The sequence below is a fragment of the Augochlora pura genome, chromosome 3 (genome assembly GCF_028453695.1).
Source record: "Augochlora pura isolate Apur16 chromosome 3, APUR_v2.2.1, whole genome shotgun sequence".
In the NCBI taxonomy this organism is placed as follows: Eukaryota; Metazoa; Arthropoda; class Insecta; order Hymenoptera; family Halictidae; genus Augochlora; species Augochlora pura.
Genome location: NC_135774.1, coordinates 30,737,798 through 30,757,314, shown reverse-complemented (window position 1 = coordinate 30,757,314; position 19,517 = coordinate 30,737,798). Strand labels below are relative to the sequence as shown.

Genomic DNA, 19,517 nt, shown 5'->3' with positions numbered 1-19,517 from the left:
CTTGTTCGATGAAACAAATCTTTTTGTTTATAATTTTGGACAATCCCTCTTTAAATTTAGCACGGAGTTCTACGATTCTACGCGCCGTCTTTATTGCTTTACAACCGCAAAAAGCGCACCTAAATCAACGAGCGCCAAGCAGGTATAACAATCACGGGAGCGATAAAATTAAAACGTGCGACGCGGCGTGATAAAGCAATTTTTTTTAAACAGACTGACACATTTCAATAAATATCGCGGGGGGGAACTGGCCGCGCGTCACGAACCGTATTTCCCGATGAAAAATTTAACCGAAAAAAATAAAAGGAAGAGAAAAAAGAGGGGAAACAAACTGGATTTTTTCACGGCGGGAGGCCGGTGAAAAACGAGGCGGCCGAAAATGGAAAAAGCGACGAAAAATCGGCTCGCGGGCGATGAAACGAGAGGGGGGGGGGGGGGGGGGGCGGGTGCCGAATGAATTTTAATTCGGCACGCGCGAAATAACAAACAAAGGAGAGCCGCCGAAACTTAAGCCAAACAAGCCGATTGGATATTGCGACGGCCCGCGGCGGGGCCTCCGCTCGGCAGCAGCAGCTGTTATCGGAATCGATCCGGGCTGTCGCGAAATCGAAATTGCTCGGCGACAACCCGAAACCGATTGGGAGAATCTCGTGTCCGGTGAAACCGAGCGCGCGGCGGGGGCCGATTTTTTCCTCCCCCCCCTCGGTCGACACTTCGACGGCCAAAGTTTGCGTTCTTCAATCCGCGCTCCGCTCCGTGTTTGAAAAGAGAAAGCAATCTCTTCGACTACGTTCCTATTTGCCAACAGGCGACCGTTTAATTGTTGCCAACGGGATTTTTCTTTTTGTCGCCGTGATTCCAATCTCGGGAACGCTTCGATTTCGATTTTGGAATCGTATACTTCCGCCGTGCACATATTTTGCGCGAAATTGCATGGCCGACGATTCGTTACAGATAGATTAATCAAATGAAAACTCGTGTCGTTCGTCGAGCACCATATTTTTTTTCCAATTTTTACGTATCTATATCGTATCAGGATTAAACAAATCCGCGACGGATTTCACGGTAAGGACGATACGATAAAAGTGGAGGCAACTTATTTTCTGTTCTGGTTTTCATGAAATAATTTTCGTTCGGACACGTTTCCGAGGTTGCGCGCGAATTTCCGAAAGAATAGGGGACGAATCTGTCTGTAGCTCGTGGGCTTCCGTGGGGTCGGTAGATTTCCCGGGCACTTAATAAAATCCCAATTTAAGGACGATCATCCCGTGGCGCGGTAATCGGTCCGGTTCTGTCCCGAGGGGGGGTTCCGACGAGGGTGGCGAACCCCTCGTAACCTCGCTCCGATTGGTCCGGCGTTTAAGGGATGATTCCGGGCACGATACCATCGCCGGTTGGCCGGATTTAATTAATCGATCGCACGCATTACCGGCCGACAAATGGTGGCCCGGTGGTTAGAACGCTCGCAGTTAATGTCGACGACCATTCGTCACGAAGAATAAACAAGTTCCGCTGTCGAGGATGGATTCGCCGTCGCGTTTCGACCCCCGCGATCTCGTGATTTCCTTCTCTATTATTTCATCTGTCACTCCGCCTCGCACTCTGTCGCGTTACGACTGGCGACGAGCTTCGAATTACGCAGCGAAGAGACGCTAGAAATGCATAGAATGTCGCGCCAATTTCATCTGACAAATATTGTTCAGCCTGCGATTATTGTTATTGGATTATCGTTAATGGACTGCGGTCCTTTTTGAAAAATAAAAATGGATGGACGTAAGATCTTAGTTACTTTTAATATATAATATTGTATAGTATATAATATAGTATATTAAATATTGTGTAGTATATAATATTTAATATACAATACACTTAGTTACTTTCAACTTGTACACTGATTTAAATAATACCTATGTTCGCCATAAATCATTTTCATCAATTTCACGGTGCTTATCAGTTAATGAATTATACCTCTTGTCTTATTATAATCGTCCCTAGCCTTTAAGTAAAAAATACAAACGCAAGAAACTACCCTTCGCGGCGAATCAACCCTTTCGTGATTCAAATTCAATTTGAAAATTCGTTGCACGTTGTCAGACTGCGAAATTCCTACAGGATTCTACTTTTAAGGGTGATTATAAAATTACGATATTTATCATAGTCGTCGAATGTCCTAGAAAATGTTGGATATTGATGTAAAAGGGTTGAACGAACCGGCGAAACTGCGAGAAAGGACGAAAAATTCGTGGCTCACCTCCGTAGAAAAATTCTTCAACGATCCGCAGCGGGTCGCCATCGCAGGAAGCGCCAGCATCCAGGAGGAGGACCGCTCCGGGAGGGTCGGAAGAGGGTGCAGGCGCGCAGGGGGTGACACGATGGTTTCATAAGTTATCGATTGAAAGGGACCGGTGGTGGGAAGGGTGTCAGTTTCCATGGCGACCGAACCTGCGCCCTGCGACTTGGACGTTTACCTTAATGCCCGGGAATTACGGGACGTGATTTTCACCCTGGTCGCCTCTCTCCCACTTTCTCCGTCTCCCTCCTCCCTCTCCTCTCTCTCTCTCTCTCTCTCTCTCTCTCTCTCTCTCTCTTTCTCCCTTCGCCCCTCTCCGCCTCGCGTGGAGGACGCTTTAAGCGATAATGTAATTTTATCTGCGCCCTCCCTCCCGCGCGCGCCCGTCCTCGCTTCCTCGACGATATTCCCAGCGAATTTACCCTCTCGGCTCACCTTCTTCTTCGAGCAACACCGCCACACGCCCCGCTTCCGCTCCCCTCGGCGATCAACGGGAACAACGTTTTCTTCGGCAAACAGCGTTAGTTCATTGGCCGGCGGCGAGGAATTAATTGGATTCCCGGGAAATTAATTGCGGCAAAAGCCACACCCGGCTCCGGAAATTAGAGGACGTTACCGTCGCGGTGAGATTCACCCTTGAACAGGGGGGTTGTAGAAGAAACGGTCGCCGCGACCGAGAGGATTCTTTCGGCGAGCAGACCAATTGTCGCCGTTTACCCACCGTTTGCAACCGCCGACGATCTTCTACATTGTCAATTGTTCTCCGAACTTCCGCGTCCTCGGAGCATCCCTTAAAATGCTTCTCACGTTTCAGAATAATCCCAAAAATTTCTACGAGCTCTGCTTCTTTTAAAACCACTCCAAAAATTCTTAAAAACTTCTCTCAATTTGGAACACACAAAAAATTACGCTGTTCGCTTTTTTAATATAACCACAATTATTATTAACTGCTTTTTCGTGTCTTAAAACAACCCTAAAAATGATTACATAATATGAACATAATTATCATAATCCTTCGAAGACGGTCCGTCGCTTTCGGGTCAAATTGAGACGACGGATAAATCGGGGTTCGTAAAACTATTTGGAAAGTATTTGGTCGCCGGTTCATTAGAGATTAGGGTCGGCGGGGGAGAAGATCGTTCGCGAGCAGCGAGGTAAAGCGAAGGATTTTTCCGCATAAAATTTTCATTTGGAAACGAGGCCGGGAGAACGGCGGATCGGTGGTAACGGGAGATGGTTGCCACGGGCACGATTCACCCCTAACTACGCCGGTGGAGCGGCAAGCCACCCCCTCGGGGGCTGTGCCAACACAAGCCCGCATTAACTAACTGCGCCCTGATTCGTCGCCGGATCGATCCGAAAAACGAGGAAACTTAACGCGAATTACGTCACCGGTCGCGGCGCAGTTAATTCTGTCGAAATGAAATGAAAGCGGCGCGGATTGCGACGGAAAGTCAACTCATTTGCTGAAATGAGGAAAGAATAGTGGCTCTGTGACGTAAACCCTCGATAGATTCGTTGTTTCTTAACGTTTCTCGATTGTTTTAACTACAAATTATTCGAAGGTCAACGCGTCGTATTAGCTACACCTAAATTGCATTTGTTCGCTCATTTTTTGACGGATGACGTAACAAAAATTTCAAAATTCTATCGCATTGCTTGTTAAAAAATTGAAACTAAATTCTATCGGAATGTAGGATAATTATTATATTGCGCGAGTAAATTTGTGCACTGTAGAAAACCCTTTCACGTCATCAGCAATGGCGCAAAGTTCTCAGAAATGATTTATTATCGGCTGAAAAACCCGTTCGTGGATTTTCCAACCCCTTTCGCAGTCGCGGCGCCTAAACGAGTTAGCCTAAAAAATCGGTTATAAATTACACCGTGAAAAAAAAGGAGTCTGTCTCCAATGGAAGAGAACCTTAAATTACGACCATTTATATTCTCCGGAGGAATCCGCCCCCATAGAGGCCCTTCGGCGCGCCCGAAAAGGCGGAGTCTCGATTCTTCGAGAGGGAGAGTGATACCGTTACCATGGAGTTATGTAAATCGTCGGGTTACACGTTCCTGCAAATTGGAAATCACCCTCGGCAGGGGGTTGGCGACGGTCTGAAGGTGTCTCGAACCGAAGATCCGTACCGCGTGATACACGAAAATTTTAAGGAAATTCGAGGATCGATATGGACTGCTTTATCTCGCTCCTACGAGATTCGTGGCATCCTCCGATCGCAAAAATTGCTTTCGCTATTATACCAAACACTTTGACCACTTATAAAGCAACGTTTAAATTGAGAATTACTTTTTATAACTTTTAACTTCTATATCAACGGAATAAAGGAGACTCGGCAACATTGTTGGCAATACTATATAAAGTATAAATATTGAATTATTGTTTGATTTTAATTTATTTAATTTAAAATATCATTCGAACACAAATTTATTCGAATAAAATTTTCCTCGCAGAATTTGTTCGATGTATTATCCGAATGAAATGTTACTGGAATAATGCGCAACTCTGCGGTTAGGGGAGCGTCGAAACGGCAGAAATTCGTCGAGAAAGTGGCACAGGAGCGAGCGGAGAGGCCATCGCTGAAAGGGTGTGCCACCCCCCGAGCAGCAGCGACGGAATGAGAATGGGGTGAGAGTCGAGGGCAAGGTGTCACCATCCCTCCTCCCCACGGCGTAACGAGGAGCGTGAAACAAGCGCGGAACCGCGTCGAATCGTCCCACGGGCCACGTTACACGCATTAGCTAAACGCTTGCTCCGATTGGCTCCCTCCTACAACCCGCAGCTTTCATCGACCCCCGTTCCTTTCTAAGGTCACAGATCGTTGGGGTGGAATCGGGGGGTGCCTGGATCGAAGATCAGAAATCATCTACAATTTGTGTCGAACGAAACCGCCGTTACCAGAGACGTGGGGGTGGGAAGAGGGTTGTTTTCGTCAGGGTTGTTTCCATTTAATGGGGCAGCCAGGCATTTCACGAAAACGAATCTTTCCTGGCGATCGATTGCCGAGTAAACAACTTTAAAATTTCACGACGTATAAACATATTAATTTGTCTTCAAATTTGAAGAAATAATTCAGTTACCCGCTAAACTGTATATTTTAAAATAAATATCAACGATAGCTACGTGGATATTTATTTCGTTTTTTACTCCTTTCGCATTCGATCCGCAAACTAGAATAATTTCTGTTACCGAGTTACCCGAGTTTTGTTCAAACATCGCTACAATCGAAGCTGTTTGCGAGTCAATGCTCGTTCCAATTCACACCGCTGCAACATTACCTCTATAACCGTGACAGCTTCTCTACATGAAGAAAAGTTGACGCTATGTTACAGTTGAACCATTGAACCAGTTGGACTTTATCTGTTAATTAGAATACGTACGCTTTACAATGAAAACTTCTGCTGCCGCCCACATCGTAGACAGCACGACTCTCGACGATGTGCTGATTTATTTGGGCAAGTATACGCCGCAGTTACAGCTCTGCTCCGTCGAGGTCTTTGCGTTATTGGAAGCCTTCTAAATAAATAAAAAAAAGCTATAACGGAGTAAATCGTAACCATAGAACACAGCTAACCATAGTCTAACGATGATCGCGTTCACCAGGCGAGTTCGGCTTGTACCAGAAGTTCCTTTTCGGGATGCTGACGATATTCTGCCTGTTTCTCACGTTCGTCTACTTCACGCAAGCGTTTCTGATCATCCTGCCGAGGGAGTATTGGTGCCGTTTGCCGGAGATGGCCGGAATGTCCGGGGAACAATTGCGCGAGATTATGATACCGAGCTCGAAGATGGTGCCGTTCGAGGGCCATCATTTGCCTTATTCAAGGTGTTGGATGTACGACGTGACCGTTCAGGAGGCAGTCTCCAGAGGGAAGCCGGACGAAACCTGGCCGGTGAAGAAGTGCGAAGCTTGGGACTTCAAGCTGAGCTCCGACGACGTGCCTTACGTGTCGGTCGCGCAAGAGCAGAACTGGGTAAAGTACCGCGGTTTTATTCCTGATACCACCAACACCGTCTTCACTTGATCCTTCAATCGCGCATGACGCGAAGAGCAGAGAAAAGAATTACTTTACGTCTTGCTTTTCAGGTCTGCGACGAAGCCTACAAGATCCACCTCGCGCAGAGCATCTTCTTCATAGGGTCCATCGTCGGCGGCTTCCTCTTCGGCTGGCTGTCCGACAAATACGGCCGAATACCAGTGCTAATAGCGACCAACTTGACGGCCTTCGTCGGCGGCATGTTCACCGCGGTCATCAACAGCTTCTGGCTGTTCTGTTTCTGTAGATTCATAGTTGGACTGGCATACGACAACACGTTCGTGATGGCCTACATACTCGTGCTGGAATACATCGGGCCAGGCTGGCGGACGTTCGTCGCGAACATGTCCTACGGGATATTTTTCACCCTCGGCGCCGTCATGTTGCCCTGGCTGGCTTATTACCTGGCCGACTGGAGGACGTTCTCCGTCATCACATCCGCCCCGCTGATCACCGCGGCTTTCACCTCGTTCGTGCTTCCGGAAAGCGTCAGGTACCGTTCGCGAGTCTAAATGCCGTCCTATAGCGTCAAGTAGAACTTATAGCATGAACAAAGTTATACATAACCTTGATATAACCAACGAAAGGGCACTATGTCACCTTTAAAAAGCGGAGCAAAGTGTAATAGGAAGTGTGTTGAGAAAGGTGGTTGATCAGCACGGGCCGGTTGGACAGATCGGAGAAGATCATTAGGAAGATCGAGAAATGTAACCGAGCGATAATACCGGACAACGTGTACTCGGAATTCATGGACGACTGCGTGCGAACTGCGGACAAACTGGCTGCGGAGGAGCACTCGATCCTGGATCTGCTGAAGACGAGACGTCTCAGGTAGCGCGATGGTCGCCGGATCAATCGCCGATAACAAAACTGGGTTGATATTGATGAATTTTCCGCAGGAGGATCACGTTGCTGCTGACCATATCTTGGGGGCTGATCCAGATGGCCTACGACGGCCACATCAGGTGTCTGGACATCCTGGGCATGGACATATTCACGACTTTCACGATCGCCTCGGCCACCGAGTTTCCGGCCGTGGTGGTGGTCACCTACACTCTGGACGTTTTCGGCCGGAGATGGACCTTGGTCGGCTCGCTGCTCATCTCGGGATTGTTCTGCCTGTTCACCACCGGCATGTCCGTCGGCGTCACCTACGTGTCCTTCGCGATGTTCAGTCGCTTCTTCATAAACATCGCGACGAGCATCGCGCTGCAGTACGCCGCGGAATTGCTGCCGACCGTGGTCCGAGGCGAAGGTGTCGCCTTCATACACGTCATGGGGTACGTCACGTCCATCCTCAGTCCTTTCATCGCCTTCTCCAGCCGGGTTAACTTCTACCTGCCGATGATCATCCTCGGTCTCTCGACCTTAGCCGCCGGGATAATGTGTCTCTTTCTGCCGGAAACGCTGAGGGAGCAGCTGCCGCAGACGCTGGAGGTGAGAGAACGCTGTCTTATCCTTACCCTTATCGCCATCGACTCTTGCATACAGTCGACGCGCGTCAGATTACTACTGTTAGCGGTATTATACTGTTTTGTATCATGCGAAGTGAAATCCCTTCGCAGAAAGATCCGATAATACGCTAAGTGAAACGACCCGTCGATTCGAGTCATCATTTCTTTAATGTCAAGAAAAGCTTGTCCAAATTTTTCACGAACTTAGAGGCGTCGATAACATAAAACTCAACCTTCAGTCGTTCTAAAATTAAGCCGCTCTGTTCAAGGACGGGGAAAACTTCGGGATCGGGCAGCGATTCTGGGACAATCCGCTCGCCAGGAGGAGGAGGAGCATGGTGCCCCAAGGACACCATGTGAACGCGAGACGTCCAGTCTCCAGGCCGGAGGTGTTGCGCAGCAGCATGATCTCCGGTTACCTGGGCGACACCAGGAGATTCTCCACTCTCAAGCAGAGGGTGAGTACCTTGTCCGACATCAAATAAGCGCTCTAAGCAGCCAGTCTGTTTAAATTGTCTCTACCCGATTCACTCTGTAAAAAGGTACACGGAATTCGTAAATAAAACAGAAACTCTGCCCCCTGTATTCATCAAAATTCATTTTCACGCGGTCGAAACAGACGAGATTATCTCGCGAAGGAGATGATCCTTTAAGCAGATCAAAACTATCCTTCGGACGGATTAGCCTCTCGGTTCGCGATTGTCGAAAGTCTCCGTACTTCTACCGAATTTTTGTAGACGCAGTTCAAATTTAATCCAATCCTTATCCTATCGCCAATTTTCTAAAACGACGGATCTCGGAATATTATGTAAGAAATTTTAGTTAAAACCAATAGACACGAGCCTGACTCGTGGTGCTTCGAATCGCACACATATAGCAAACGAATGAACAGTGCCGATTGAACAGCCGAAAGGTTCAACGCATGACCGATCTTCCCGTTTATGGTGGCCTAAGCAATCGGCAGACAGCGATAGGTAGATTAATAGAAATTCCTCCAGGGACCGACAAAGACGTTGATCGATCGTTTCGCCCGATACTAGGCAAAATACGCGACGGAATCGATTGAAGAATCAGCTCACGATCGCCTGGTGTTTATTGCAGGTCGACGAACGCCGAGACAGCCAGCCGAGAAGATAGTTCTTCCGGCATTGTTATATCGCGTGTGGCGGCTTCTTTAGAGGTTTTAGGACGTTTAGTTAATCGGTGGAAATTAGCGAGAACCGTGGGCCGACATGTGGCACCGTTTAACGCGGACACACGTCCCTCTACTCGGGTTTCGTCTCGCTTTCCCTGAAAACCCATAAATCTACGCGGCACGGGCTTCTCTTTTTATTTCGGGCGACGCACCCCCGCGCCGTGGGTGGTTCGCTAAGAAAAGAACTGGACGGAGACCGTGCGAGGGGCTGCTGGAATTACAAGGTGCGATGAAGGAGAGACTTTCTTTCGACTAGTTCTTATTATACTCTTATCCATCGATCTGTTGAATTCCCAATTTGGGGTGAATCGCAAACCTATCGCGAAGATGTTCCACAAAAACCATCCCTCTTTGCTGGAAATTATTGTACGCTCAAATGCTACGCGTGCATCGAGGTCTGCTTCTTTTGGAGACTGTTTCGAGAATAAATAATATTTCAGTGCAATCAATTTGAATATTTTGAACGACTAGGGTCGTCGCATATGAATTTAAATCGGTTACACGGGCTGCCCGCCTTTTCCACCCCCTTAATACGATCACAGTACAGAGCTGTTATGAAATAAAAAATGATAGCAAACTTAGTGAAACGTATTCGATTCTGCATGCAAACAATTATTTTATGTTGCCAAAACTCGCCAGTATATTTAAAGAATTTGAAATTCGTATGTACTGGCGTTTTATTTAAATTGTAAAGAATCCGGATACAATTGGTCATCCAGAGGAGATCAATACCACGTAAGTTCATTTTTATCGTATTTAATCATATTAAAAGTTTCCAATATTGTACGTTTAGTACTCTGTCGGCTTGTTAAACAAATTCCGCTTTCAGTGTCATAGATTTAATTTGAAACCGTAGACTTTATACATAGACTGAAAACAAGCGTCTCGTATTGGCAACGGTGCTCTGAGCGCCATCTAGAGAAGAGGATCCTGCGTGGCTACAGGCCGCGGCTCGATCAGTTAACGGGGGTCACAACAGAAATTCCTTTGTTCCGATTAGCTCGCGATCCGCTATTGATCCTATTCGCTGCGAATGAGAAGCATAGCGATGCGAGTACAGGCAGCACAGCGACAGAAACGTCTTTGTTTTCATTGTTTCTCGAGAAACACGTTGGAGTGGAACTACATGCATGTATATTATTTTAATAATTATATGATTAGACGCGGGTGAGTTAGAAAATACAGACTGTATTATCTTAAATGTTTTCCCAGCAATCTTATTTCTTTTTGTAATTTTGTAGCACGATACAGTGGTTAAGGAGTAAGAATTGTAAATGTATTATCAAAATTGGTAAACAGCCGAAATGGGTATTGGCAAAAGGATTGTTAATGTACGTAAGAGATACGCTAGGAAATACTGATTAATAGACATAGTAGAATATTATTTTTATGTGACACAGTTAAATTGTCTTGAAATTTTTACTTTAATATGACTTGATATTTTGCTTACTACATTTGCAGAATTTCAGTAGTGTTTGCATAATGGTATATATTCAACTGAACTTCTTGGCTGTTAGACAATGGTACTTATTATTCTTTACTAATCTCTGCACTATATACCATAGTCGTAAAGATATACACGCCTATAGAAATATTATTTTCAATAAGTCTCCCTCTCTTTTAAGAACATATAATGTATTACTGTTGACAGTAAAACCATTATCTTTTTAAACTCAACTACCTCATGAAACTTTGAAGAATCTACGGGGACCTTAAGGTGCCCAGGAGAGGTTCCTTCCGGACGATAACCTTGACAAAATGCAGCAATATCGTCGAACCAACTCTCATTTGACAAACGTTCACGATTGCTTTTCGCTTTGATACCTGGCTACTGGGAAACGCGATCCAAGGAATCGGCGGTTCCGAGATTTCGACTCTCGGCGAGCGATCGGCTGCACGAGGAGAATTTCAGCGGCCGCGGGCTACTAGCAACGGGTTAAGATCGTCGAATCCCCGGGTTTCGGAGGAGCAAGGAAAATTCGAAGCGATGAGAGCGAGGAGCCGAGGGAGGGGGGAGGACGAGAGATTTTCCGTATTTCAAGGTGGAACGGCCCCGCGTTGACAGCGCGAACGAGCGAGGCTCGTAAATGCGAGATTGCCTGGCCGCTTTACGAGCTTTCTATCGCGTTTTCGGGATTATTTGAGAAAATGGAATCCTTTGTGAGAGACTGCCGGGAGAGATCCCGGTCGACGGTACACGCCGGAGGGGCTCTCGAGTAGCTGATCGCGAACCCACGATGGCTGCGAAGGGGCGAGGGTTTTCCAAGGAGAGAGAGAGAAAGAGGGGGGGGGGGGGGAGGTTGCGAGTTAAGAGGATGGGCGGGCGTGAAATGCAAACCAGCTGGAAAATCGTAAAAGGCGAAAATGTAACGAACGTAATCGGGGCCGGCGGCGGACGATGGGCGTTGCGCCCGGCTCCACGTTCGCAGTGCCTCGTGGAAATGTGGGGAGGGCGGGGGTGGGAAAACGAGATACCCCCGTCGGCATACGTCGAGCAGTTTTATTGCGTCCTCGACGAAAGTTCTCGTAAAAGGGCCGAGACTGTAAACGTTCCGACCGCTGCTACTTTCTCTCTATTTGACACTCTTTCTTCCTCTTCTTCGCTTCGCCTCCATCCTCGTCGTTAACGCGGTGCCACAGTGGTCCAATTCCAAAACTTACTGAAAATCGATAAATTAGACTCGGTCCGCAATGTCTTAAAAAAAAAAGCATCAACGTGTGCTTCTCAATGATAGCGCGGCAGTGGTTCAACGTTAAATGGTCGCTTTCACTGTTTCGGCTTTCCTTTCTAGTAGATCCGTTCGTTCTTGATTGCCGACGTTTTATAGTTCGTTACTAATTGCCGGTCACGGGCGATCGCCGTTTCGTGAGAGAGAAAGACGCTCGGCGTTCCGAGAAGTGTTTCGCGCGGTCCGCGCCACGGTTTTCCAAAAATTGTCGACGATTTATTTTTATGTTTCTGTTTCCACGCGAGGCTCGTAAACCGCGAGGGAGATCGAGTTGCGCGATGGAATAGCTTCTGCCGAAGACGTTCGGCTTATCGCGCGGATTGGGGTTGCGGTTCCAAGCATCTGTTACTTGGAAACAACTGATTTATTACCGAGACTGGCCGAGTTGTTCGTCGGCCAGGATAAATTGTCGAAAACTCTAGGAAATTAATTTAGTTAGTTCAAACCTTTCTAGATTAGTCAACGGTCGGATCTCAGCGGCTCCGAGACACGTCGACAAGTTTCGAGTCAGAGACCCAATTGGTTGTCACTGTTTACGAGGGGTTGAAGACTCGCGACTTCCGGGGCGATCGAAAGGACGATCCCGACCATCGAGACCGCGAAAGCGTCGAGTCCTCTCCGAGAAGCGATTCGTCTCCCCGCAGTCCTGGCAAACTTCGCCTCGTTTGGAAGTTCGAAACCCGAACGGCCGCGCCGGTCGTTCGTAGAACCGGCAGGAGACCGAGCTGACTGCGCGAGTTCTCATCGCGGCGCGAGAGATCGCAGCGGCGGACAGGAAACGGGGCCCGGCGACCATTTTGGCATCGAAAAATTGGAGGCGTCGGCGGGCAGTAAAACGGCGGCTGTGCGGAATTGCCGGCGGCAATTTCGCTCGGCGCACCGTAATCCCAGCGTTTCCGAGCTCGATATCCAGCGCGCCGTTCCCCTTCGTTTATATCCGCGCGGCGGCGGCGGCAGCGGGAGAAGAACGCCGAGAGAAGCGGAAGAGCGAGAGTCGAAGAGGAGAGGAAGACAAAGCGGGTTCGGCCGCGGCCGAAGAAAAACTGCATCTCGCTAGAGGATCGGCTCTGCGTGGAGAGGGCGAAACACGGCCGAAGGAAATTGCGAAAATCTTGAAGAGGCAGTTTCGTTGGGCGGAGTGCCCGGCTAAACAAACAGTAGTTGCTGGCCGAGCAATCACGTAGGAAGCGGAGGATCGTTCCTCGCCGCGGTCCACGGCCGTAGCCGTGGCGAGGCGAGGCGAGGCGAACCGAGGCGGAGGCAGAGGAGAAGATGATCGTTTCGAGCGAGCCCGAGCTCCGCAAGGTGAAAATTGCCGGTTTGCCGTCGCGGCGGCGGCGGCGGCAGCGGCGGCTCTCAGTCGCTTTCGGAATGCATCCTCGGGATATGGTAGCCCCCATGGCCGGGCACCAAGGGAACGCCGGCAGCCCCGTTCGGTTTTATCGGCGCAAATTGCCCGGAAAGTCGGCTATCCTGCGCGCCCGCGCGCCCGCTCGCGCGCGTGTGCCCTCCCCTTGCACGCTCCTTCTCGCCATTTATTTTTCTCTTTCTTTTCTTTCTACCTCATTTTTTCGCGTTCTTTCGTTCACCGTTCCAACGTTATACCTCGGGATGGTTTGTTTGCACAGGCTTATGGCTCCGCGAACGGTTTACAGGCCCGGGAAACGGATTCGAGGCAGCCACGGCCGCCGTTACGCCCGATTTTATTTTATTTACGGCACCGGTCCGGTTTTTAGCGGGATCATTGCTGTTATTGTTGCTCCCGGGCAGTCTGCGCGACGCGAATATCACGCATGGGAATCGTGGCACCACCGTCGATTTCAACGCGTCGAATCGTTTCTTCGATCGGGGGTAGATTCGCGGCTTCCTCTCGTCTGGCGGACACCGGATCCGGTTACAGACGTGCGCGCAACGCCAGCGAACGCAACGGTATCGAGGCTCGCATACTCATTAATACTACATTTCTAAGTACCAGGTAAAGTCATCGTAGACATTTTATACGGAAATGTAAGTCTAACGGCGACACGATCTGACGGAGAACTTTTCGCCGCGTATTTCTACGCGAAATAAACGAACTTTGTTGAGTTGTTAAAAGTTTCCTAGACGACGAGTGAAAAATATTCTACATAAATAAGCAATAGCTTGAAGGGAGAGAAAGAAGAAATGAGAAAATTATTTTCATGTTTCACTGAATCGTTTTAGAAATGCCATACTACCATAGAATTGTAACAGAATGAACTATCGTTTCCAACGAAACGATGGAAGACAATTAGCGCAAGAAAAAGATTCCGTGGCAAATCATTCAGCTGTCTTATGGTAGAATACTATCTCCAATAAATTTATCCGCTTCCGTCATAAATATATAAAATCTGTGTGCAGTCGAGTCGTTAAATTGCTCGCCCGCCCCTTGCCGGGAATTACGAATGTTATCGCTCGCGGCGCCGATGTAAAACCGAGACAGATTAGTAATAAAACTAATGAAGAAAATTATCGCGCGCGACTGGGCGAGGCACTGTTCGACGGTAAAATGTTTATTAGCTGCGGAACGAGACTGACGCAAATGCGCCGGGTGTCGCGTCGCTCGTACACAAGTAACACGAATTTTTCACCAGATTTTCAAATTCATTTTTATTACGCTACGTTAAACAAATTGCCTGTTACTGAGACTTTAAGATTTGCCAAAGCAGTTAATCAGTTTAGCCCTTTTACAGTTTAAGTTTCTTCGGTTAACTCTTCGTTAACGCCAAGTCACAGCTACGTTGATTTGCCTTCGTTTGTTGCTAATAATTGCCTACGTTATTAGAAAATCTTCCATCTAAAACTGAAAAGAATGAATAAATAACTTTGCTAGCCGAGAAAGGCTTAACGTTGGTTCGAAAGTTGCGAATAACGTACTTAGTACACCATGTTCCAAATCACCGTAACGAGTCTGACGCGATGTTATAGGCCAAAGGGTTAATGTAATATTTTTAATATCGTGGGAGGTTTTTCGGAGTCGATATCCGGCGCTTAAGGAGATCCGAGATCGGGTAGAAGTTAATTAATAAAATCGACACGTAGACCGTGCGTTAAACGGCAAAACGGGCCGGCGTTCTATTTCTCGGATTGTCGATCAACTGTTTATCGGAGGGGGGGCCGGCCAGAAATTCAATTTCGCGGCGCGATTTGAAAACGATAACCAACATAAAAGCACGAATTAAAATGAGCCGAGGCAATAGCGGGGCCAGCTCGCAGATGCGATTTATGCGAGCACATAAAAGTCTCGAACGGCCGCGTTCTCATTAAAATCGATGCCCGTGTCCGGGCTGCTTTACGGCTGTATCGTAAACATTAATTAAATTACGGAAGAGAAAAAAAACACCGGCGCGTCCAATGCGGGGTTTTGAATTTTACGAATCGCGATACGGGTCGACTATAGTTTGCGTGTTATGGCCGTGCGGTACCGATGCTGTTCGGTTGGCTCGCGTTATCGAAAACTGGTAATTAAATTATATCGTAATGCAAATTCGATCGATTTTGCGAAATTTCCAACAGCGACGCGACAGTTTTTCTAATTACGAGTTTTCGAATTCTATAATTAAAGGAATAAATGTTCCTCTACACGCACGACTTGGAAATTCAAGTCGCGAGTGATCGAATGATGTCGGTCAACCTGTAACACGCATTAACGTGCGCGTAATTATCGGACGCGACGTAATCGCTCCGCGACGGTTTATCAATGCCGTAACAGTTTCAACGAAAGCGTCTACAGGTCCCAGTCGACGATCGATCGCGGTTCGCTCAATCGTCCGATTTTATCGCCGCGATAAATCGCGCCGGATCGCGAATCTCCCTGCCGATTCGGTAGCCACCCGCGACTCGGCCGCGATGCCCCCGTCGCGCGGATCTCGGACGCGTCAAATCTCCGGGCAAATTACCGAGATACAGGAGAACATCGTCGTTTACGGCAATTAACTCGTACGCGGGATCGCGTCGCGTCACGGTTCAAGCGGGTTCGTCGTCGCGAAGCTACCGAACACACCGCGCGTCGTCGTTTCGCGTTAATCACATGCTGTCGCGGCGCACGCTGACGGAGTCTGTTACTCACGGACACGCTCTTATCGAATCTGTTAATACTTCTTCGCGAGCGCGGCCGAGAGATAGAGTAATTGTTCGGCCGTTATCGGGCTTCTCGTTTTTTTTTATTCCGTTAATCGGTCCTATTAAACGTAATTGCGGGTTAATCGGGGGGGGGGGGGGGGGCGAACGGAGTATCGAATCTATTCGGAAATTCCGCGGCACGCAACCGCCGCGAGCCGCGCGATGCGAAAGCAGCCGTTACAGAACAAAGCACGATTGCCTGTGCTACGAGAAAATCAACCAGACTTCTTTTTATTTCTCGAAGCCGAATCTTTTAGTTGCGCAAGTAAGCCGCACGGTACAATTCCAGGAATCGTATCTTCATAACCGAGCTGATGCAAAGAGTTCGTCGAATAAAATCAGCCGGTTGCATATATTGTCTCGGGGGGATACTGACATATTTTATATAATAAAACGATTAATTATTTAAAGCTGCTACTATTCGTATATGGACGGATAAGTCGATTCTGTTTTTCGAATAACAATGGAATTGTTTCGCCGCGGCGCGTCCGTCATTGTAGGATCGAAATAATGAATATCTTTAGAAGGAGAGATGTGTCGAGAAAACGGGTCCGATGATTTCTCCCTCTCTCCGATGACGCGCGATATTCATTGGGACGACGGCCGCGCCGGTAAGGGGCGCAGAAACAGCCCCGAGCAATTCTGCTTTACACCCCCGCGGCGAATCGTGGCCGGATAACGAGGGGTGACAGGAATAACACCGCCATCCATGGAAAGAGTCCCACCGCACGTAGTACATTACGTATTGTGTGCTTACAGTTTATTGGCCGATGCGTGGCGCTCCGTAGCACGATCATCCCCCTGTAGTTAACTCAAATTGCATTATGGGAGGGCTGGTCGCGTTCTAGGGCCGATTGCGGGGTGGTGCCCGGAGCTGGCAACCCCACGGCGATCAGGGACATCGTAGCCCTGTGTACTTTGCAAACACCGCGTATTTGTGCCCGGCCGAATACGATTCATTGTTATCGATCGCACGGCGGGGATCGTCGATCGCGGAGGCCCGCGGCCCGAGCTTTATCCTCCTAATATCCGGCTGTGTACAATTCATACCTCGAATCTTCGAATAGCACATTTTCTCCGTCGCGACGACGCGACGTGCCACGATCCCGTTCCGCAGACTATGTTTTTCCGCGTCGATCGAACGGAAACCCGTCCGCGGGACTCGTCGATCAAAATTCGATTCATTGGTTTGTCTGATGATAAATTCATAGAGCTAAGAGATACTTTGCTGAAATAATTTTAAATTTAACAACTGTATTTATGAACAATGATTTAATAAAATTTTAGAGCAGTTAGCGTCTGCGCTCTGAAAATTCACTGCGAAATTGTCTTGTGAAAAATAAGGGAAAAGTTAATAATAAATTAAGGGACTCTAAATTCTTTGAATGACTCGTCCCCCGTGGAATCGACGCCCCGTGAATCGAGGGAACAATTTAAATCGGTGCCTGTCCGAGATCTACGAGATCGATCACGGGCCCCGGTAACTAGATCGCATTGTCCGTCGACGGCGAAGGTCGTCACGTGTCATTTGATTTCAATTCACCGCCCCATCATCCCCCGGCGACCGACACAATAATCCCTATTAAACAAATAGTCCTGATCGGACGGCCGACGGTGCCACATTACACGCACGCGGCTAACACAAACACGCCCATCGATGCACTTGCAGCGACAGATGCGGATGCGATTACGGAAATTGTCGGGGCTTGGAAAATCGTGACGTAAGGATTCGTCGTTTCGCAACCTCGTCGAATCTTCTGAACGCCCGCGTTCCATCGATTGCTCTTTATTTCGTTATTGCTTCGAAGCTAAAACATTTCTGGCTTAATTCTAATTTAATTAATTATGGAAAAGATCGTCGCACTGTTTACACTAACGTCGCGGCTTTAAATCTCCGTTTTATAGCTCAAACCCTTTCTTTCACCCTTCTGTAAACGTATCGTCGTCCAATAAAGAAAAAATTTAAATCCTAAATATTTAGGAATAAATTACTCGAAAATGAACCTTTGCGCAAGGTTTTTGATTTAATACATTTCTTCGCGAAAATCTAGTTTCCATAAAAAAAACAATGGACCTTGGTTGAATAAAATTTAAAGGCGATTTAAAAATTGCGTCGCGTTCCAAGATAACCGAGTACAATTACACATATAGCAGAACAAGGTGAAGTATGCGGGACAAGTGACTAAAATCCGAGACCGCCGGCAATTATTTAAAACTACCGAACCAGCGTGGATTCTCGTTTTCCCCGCGAACGGGCAGAGATTCCTCGAGAGATGGAGACGGCGGAACGGCCGCCGAGAAAGCGGGATAGAAGAATGGAAGCGTGGCCGCTGGGGTTGGCTGATGTAATTATGATGAAACGTTGCGGAATGGCGTATTAGATTATCGCTCGTTCCGGTTCACGGCCAGCGGGCGGCTGTTCTTAATTAATTTATTAACGGCCCCGGCCGACTCGAATTACCTAATTAACGTCGTGCACGCCGCTCGCAACGCGGGGGCTGTTTTGCGTCAGCCGATCGGGGGTCGGCGAAACAAAACGCAATCGTACCCCCTCGATCTTTTTATATCGTTTCGCAATGACGCGGGCTTGTTTCTCGCCCGATAACGACGCCGGTGACGAAAGACTCGGCGCGATGTTGCAATCGCCTTTGGTTTACACCGTTTCGATCGACTTGGAAACAGCGTTTTTCCACTCGGCGAATTTGTTGCGAACCGAGTGCAGAATCGGCGACATTTTTGCAAGAACGATAAGGGCGAACAGGTGGAGTCAGATACAGTGGCAGAGAGAGAGAGAAACAATTTGACCGCAATCCAAGGTTCGTAAAACAGAACATTTTTATGTTGCATGTAACATTTAAAACTATACTTTTTTAATCTTGTCCGCATTTTTAATTATCTAATTTTATAAGACCTAGAATCGATTTTTTCTTCCGTCGATTGGAAGATGCTTTGTGATGCGAACACCATTTATTTCACGAATTTGCGCAATAAAAATCTCGGCTGATGCTCGAATAATGGAATTATTTAACAGTAACGTTACGTGAAATACGCCTTTACCGATCTGCATACTAAATGATACCGATTACGGATCATCTTACATCGATATATTAATAAGCGAAACAAATTGGGCTAATGGAGAACCTACTCTCCCTCCTCTCCAATTTGTCCCGGCTAATTGGATCCTACTTGAAATAGCTAAGCCAGTTTAAAACCGTCTCCAATTATTCCGAAAAAAATTCGTTCACGTAGTCGCGGAGACAGTGGTCCATCGTTTCGCCATAAGCCCGACGAATCCGTTCGCTCGCCGTCGAAAACCGCGTTTCCAAATATATACCCCTCGGTCCCGGTAATCCGTCGTCGCGACGTCTTCGTAAATCACGTCGCTCCCGAACGTCGCTAACGAGCGTCTTCGATCGGCCCGGTTAATTAAACGCGTCGGTGTCTCGTTTCCCGAATTTCGGGGATCGTTCGTCACGAGAGAACCACGCGCGGAAAATCGGTGTTTCCGGGGAAACAGTCGACGAACGGAGGGCTCGCGTAGTTCCGGTTGAAAAGCGTGTCTTGTGAAGGAGAGGAGAGCCGCGGGAGGGACGATCGGAGAACTCGAAACTTTCCGCTCTTTCAGGAGAAAGATAGCTCCGGCATAGGGGAGAGGAAGAAGA

At 47.9% G+C, this 19,517-nt stretch overlaps 1 protein-coding gene across 1 annotated transcript; it reads left to right on the top strand.

Moving 5' to 3' along the window:
* Positions 1–5,688: 5,688 nt before the first annotated feature.
* LOC144467747 (organic cation transporter protein) lies at positions 5,689–8,928 on the top strand. The gene is made up of 7 exons (XM_078176677.1): positions 5,689–5,755; positions 5,904–6,274; positions 6,388–6,830; positions 6,983–7,168; positions 7,237–7,774; positions 8,061–8,249; positions 8,893–8,928. Exons 1-7 carry the CDS (start codon positions 5,689–5,691, stop codon positions 8,926–8,928), a joined length of 1,830 nt encoding a protein of 609 aa, XP_078032803.1.
* The last annotated feature ends 10,589 nt before the right edge of the window (positions 8,929–19,517 follow it).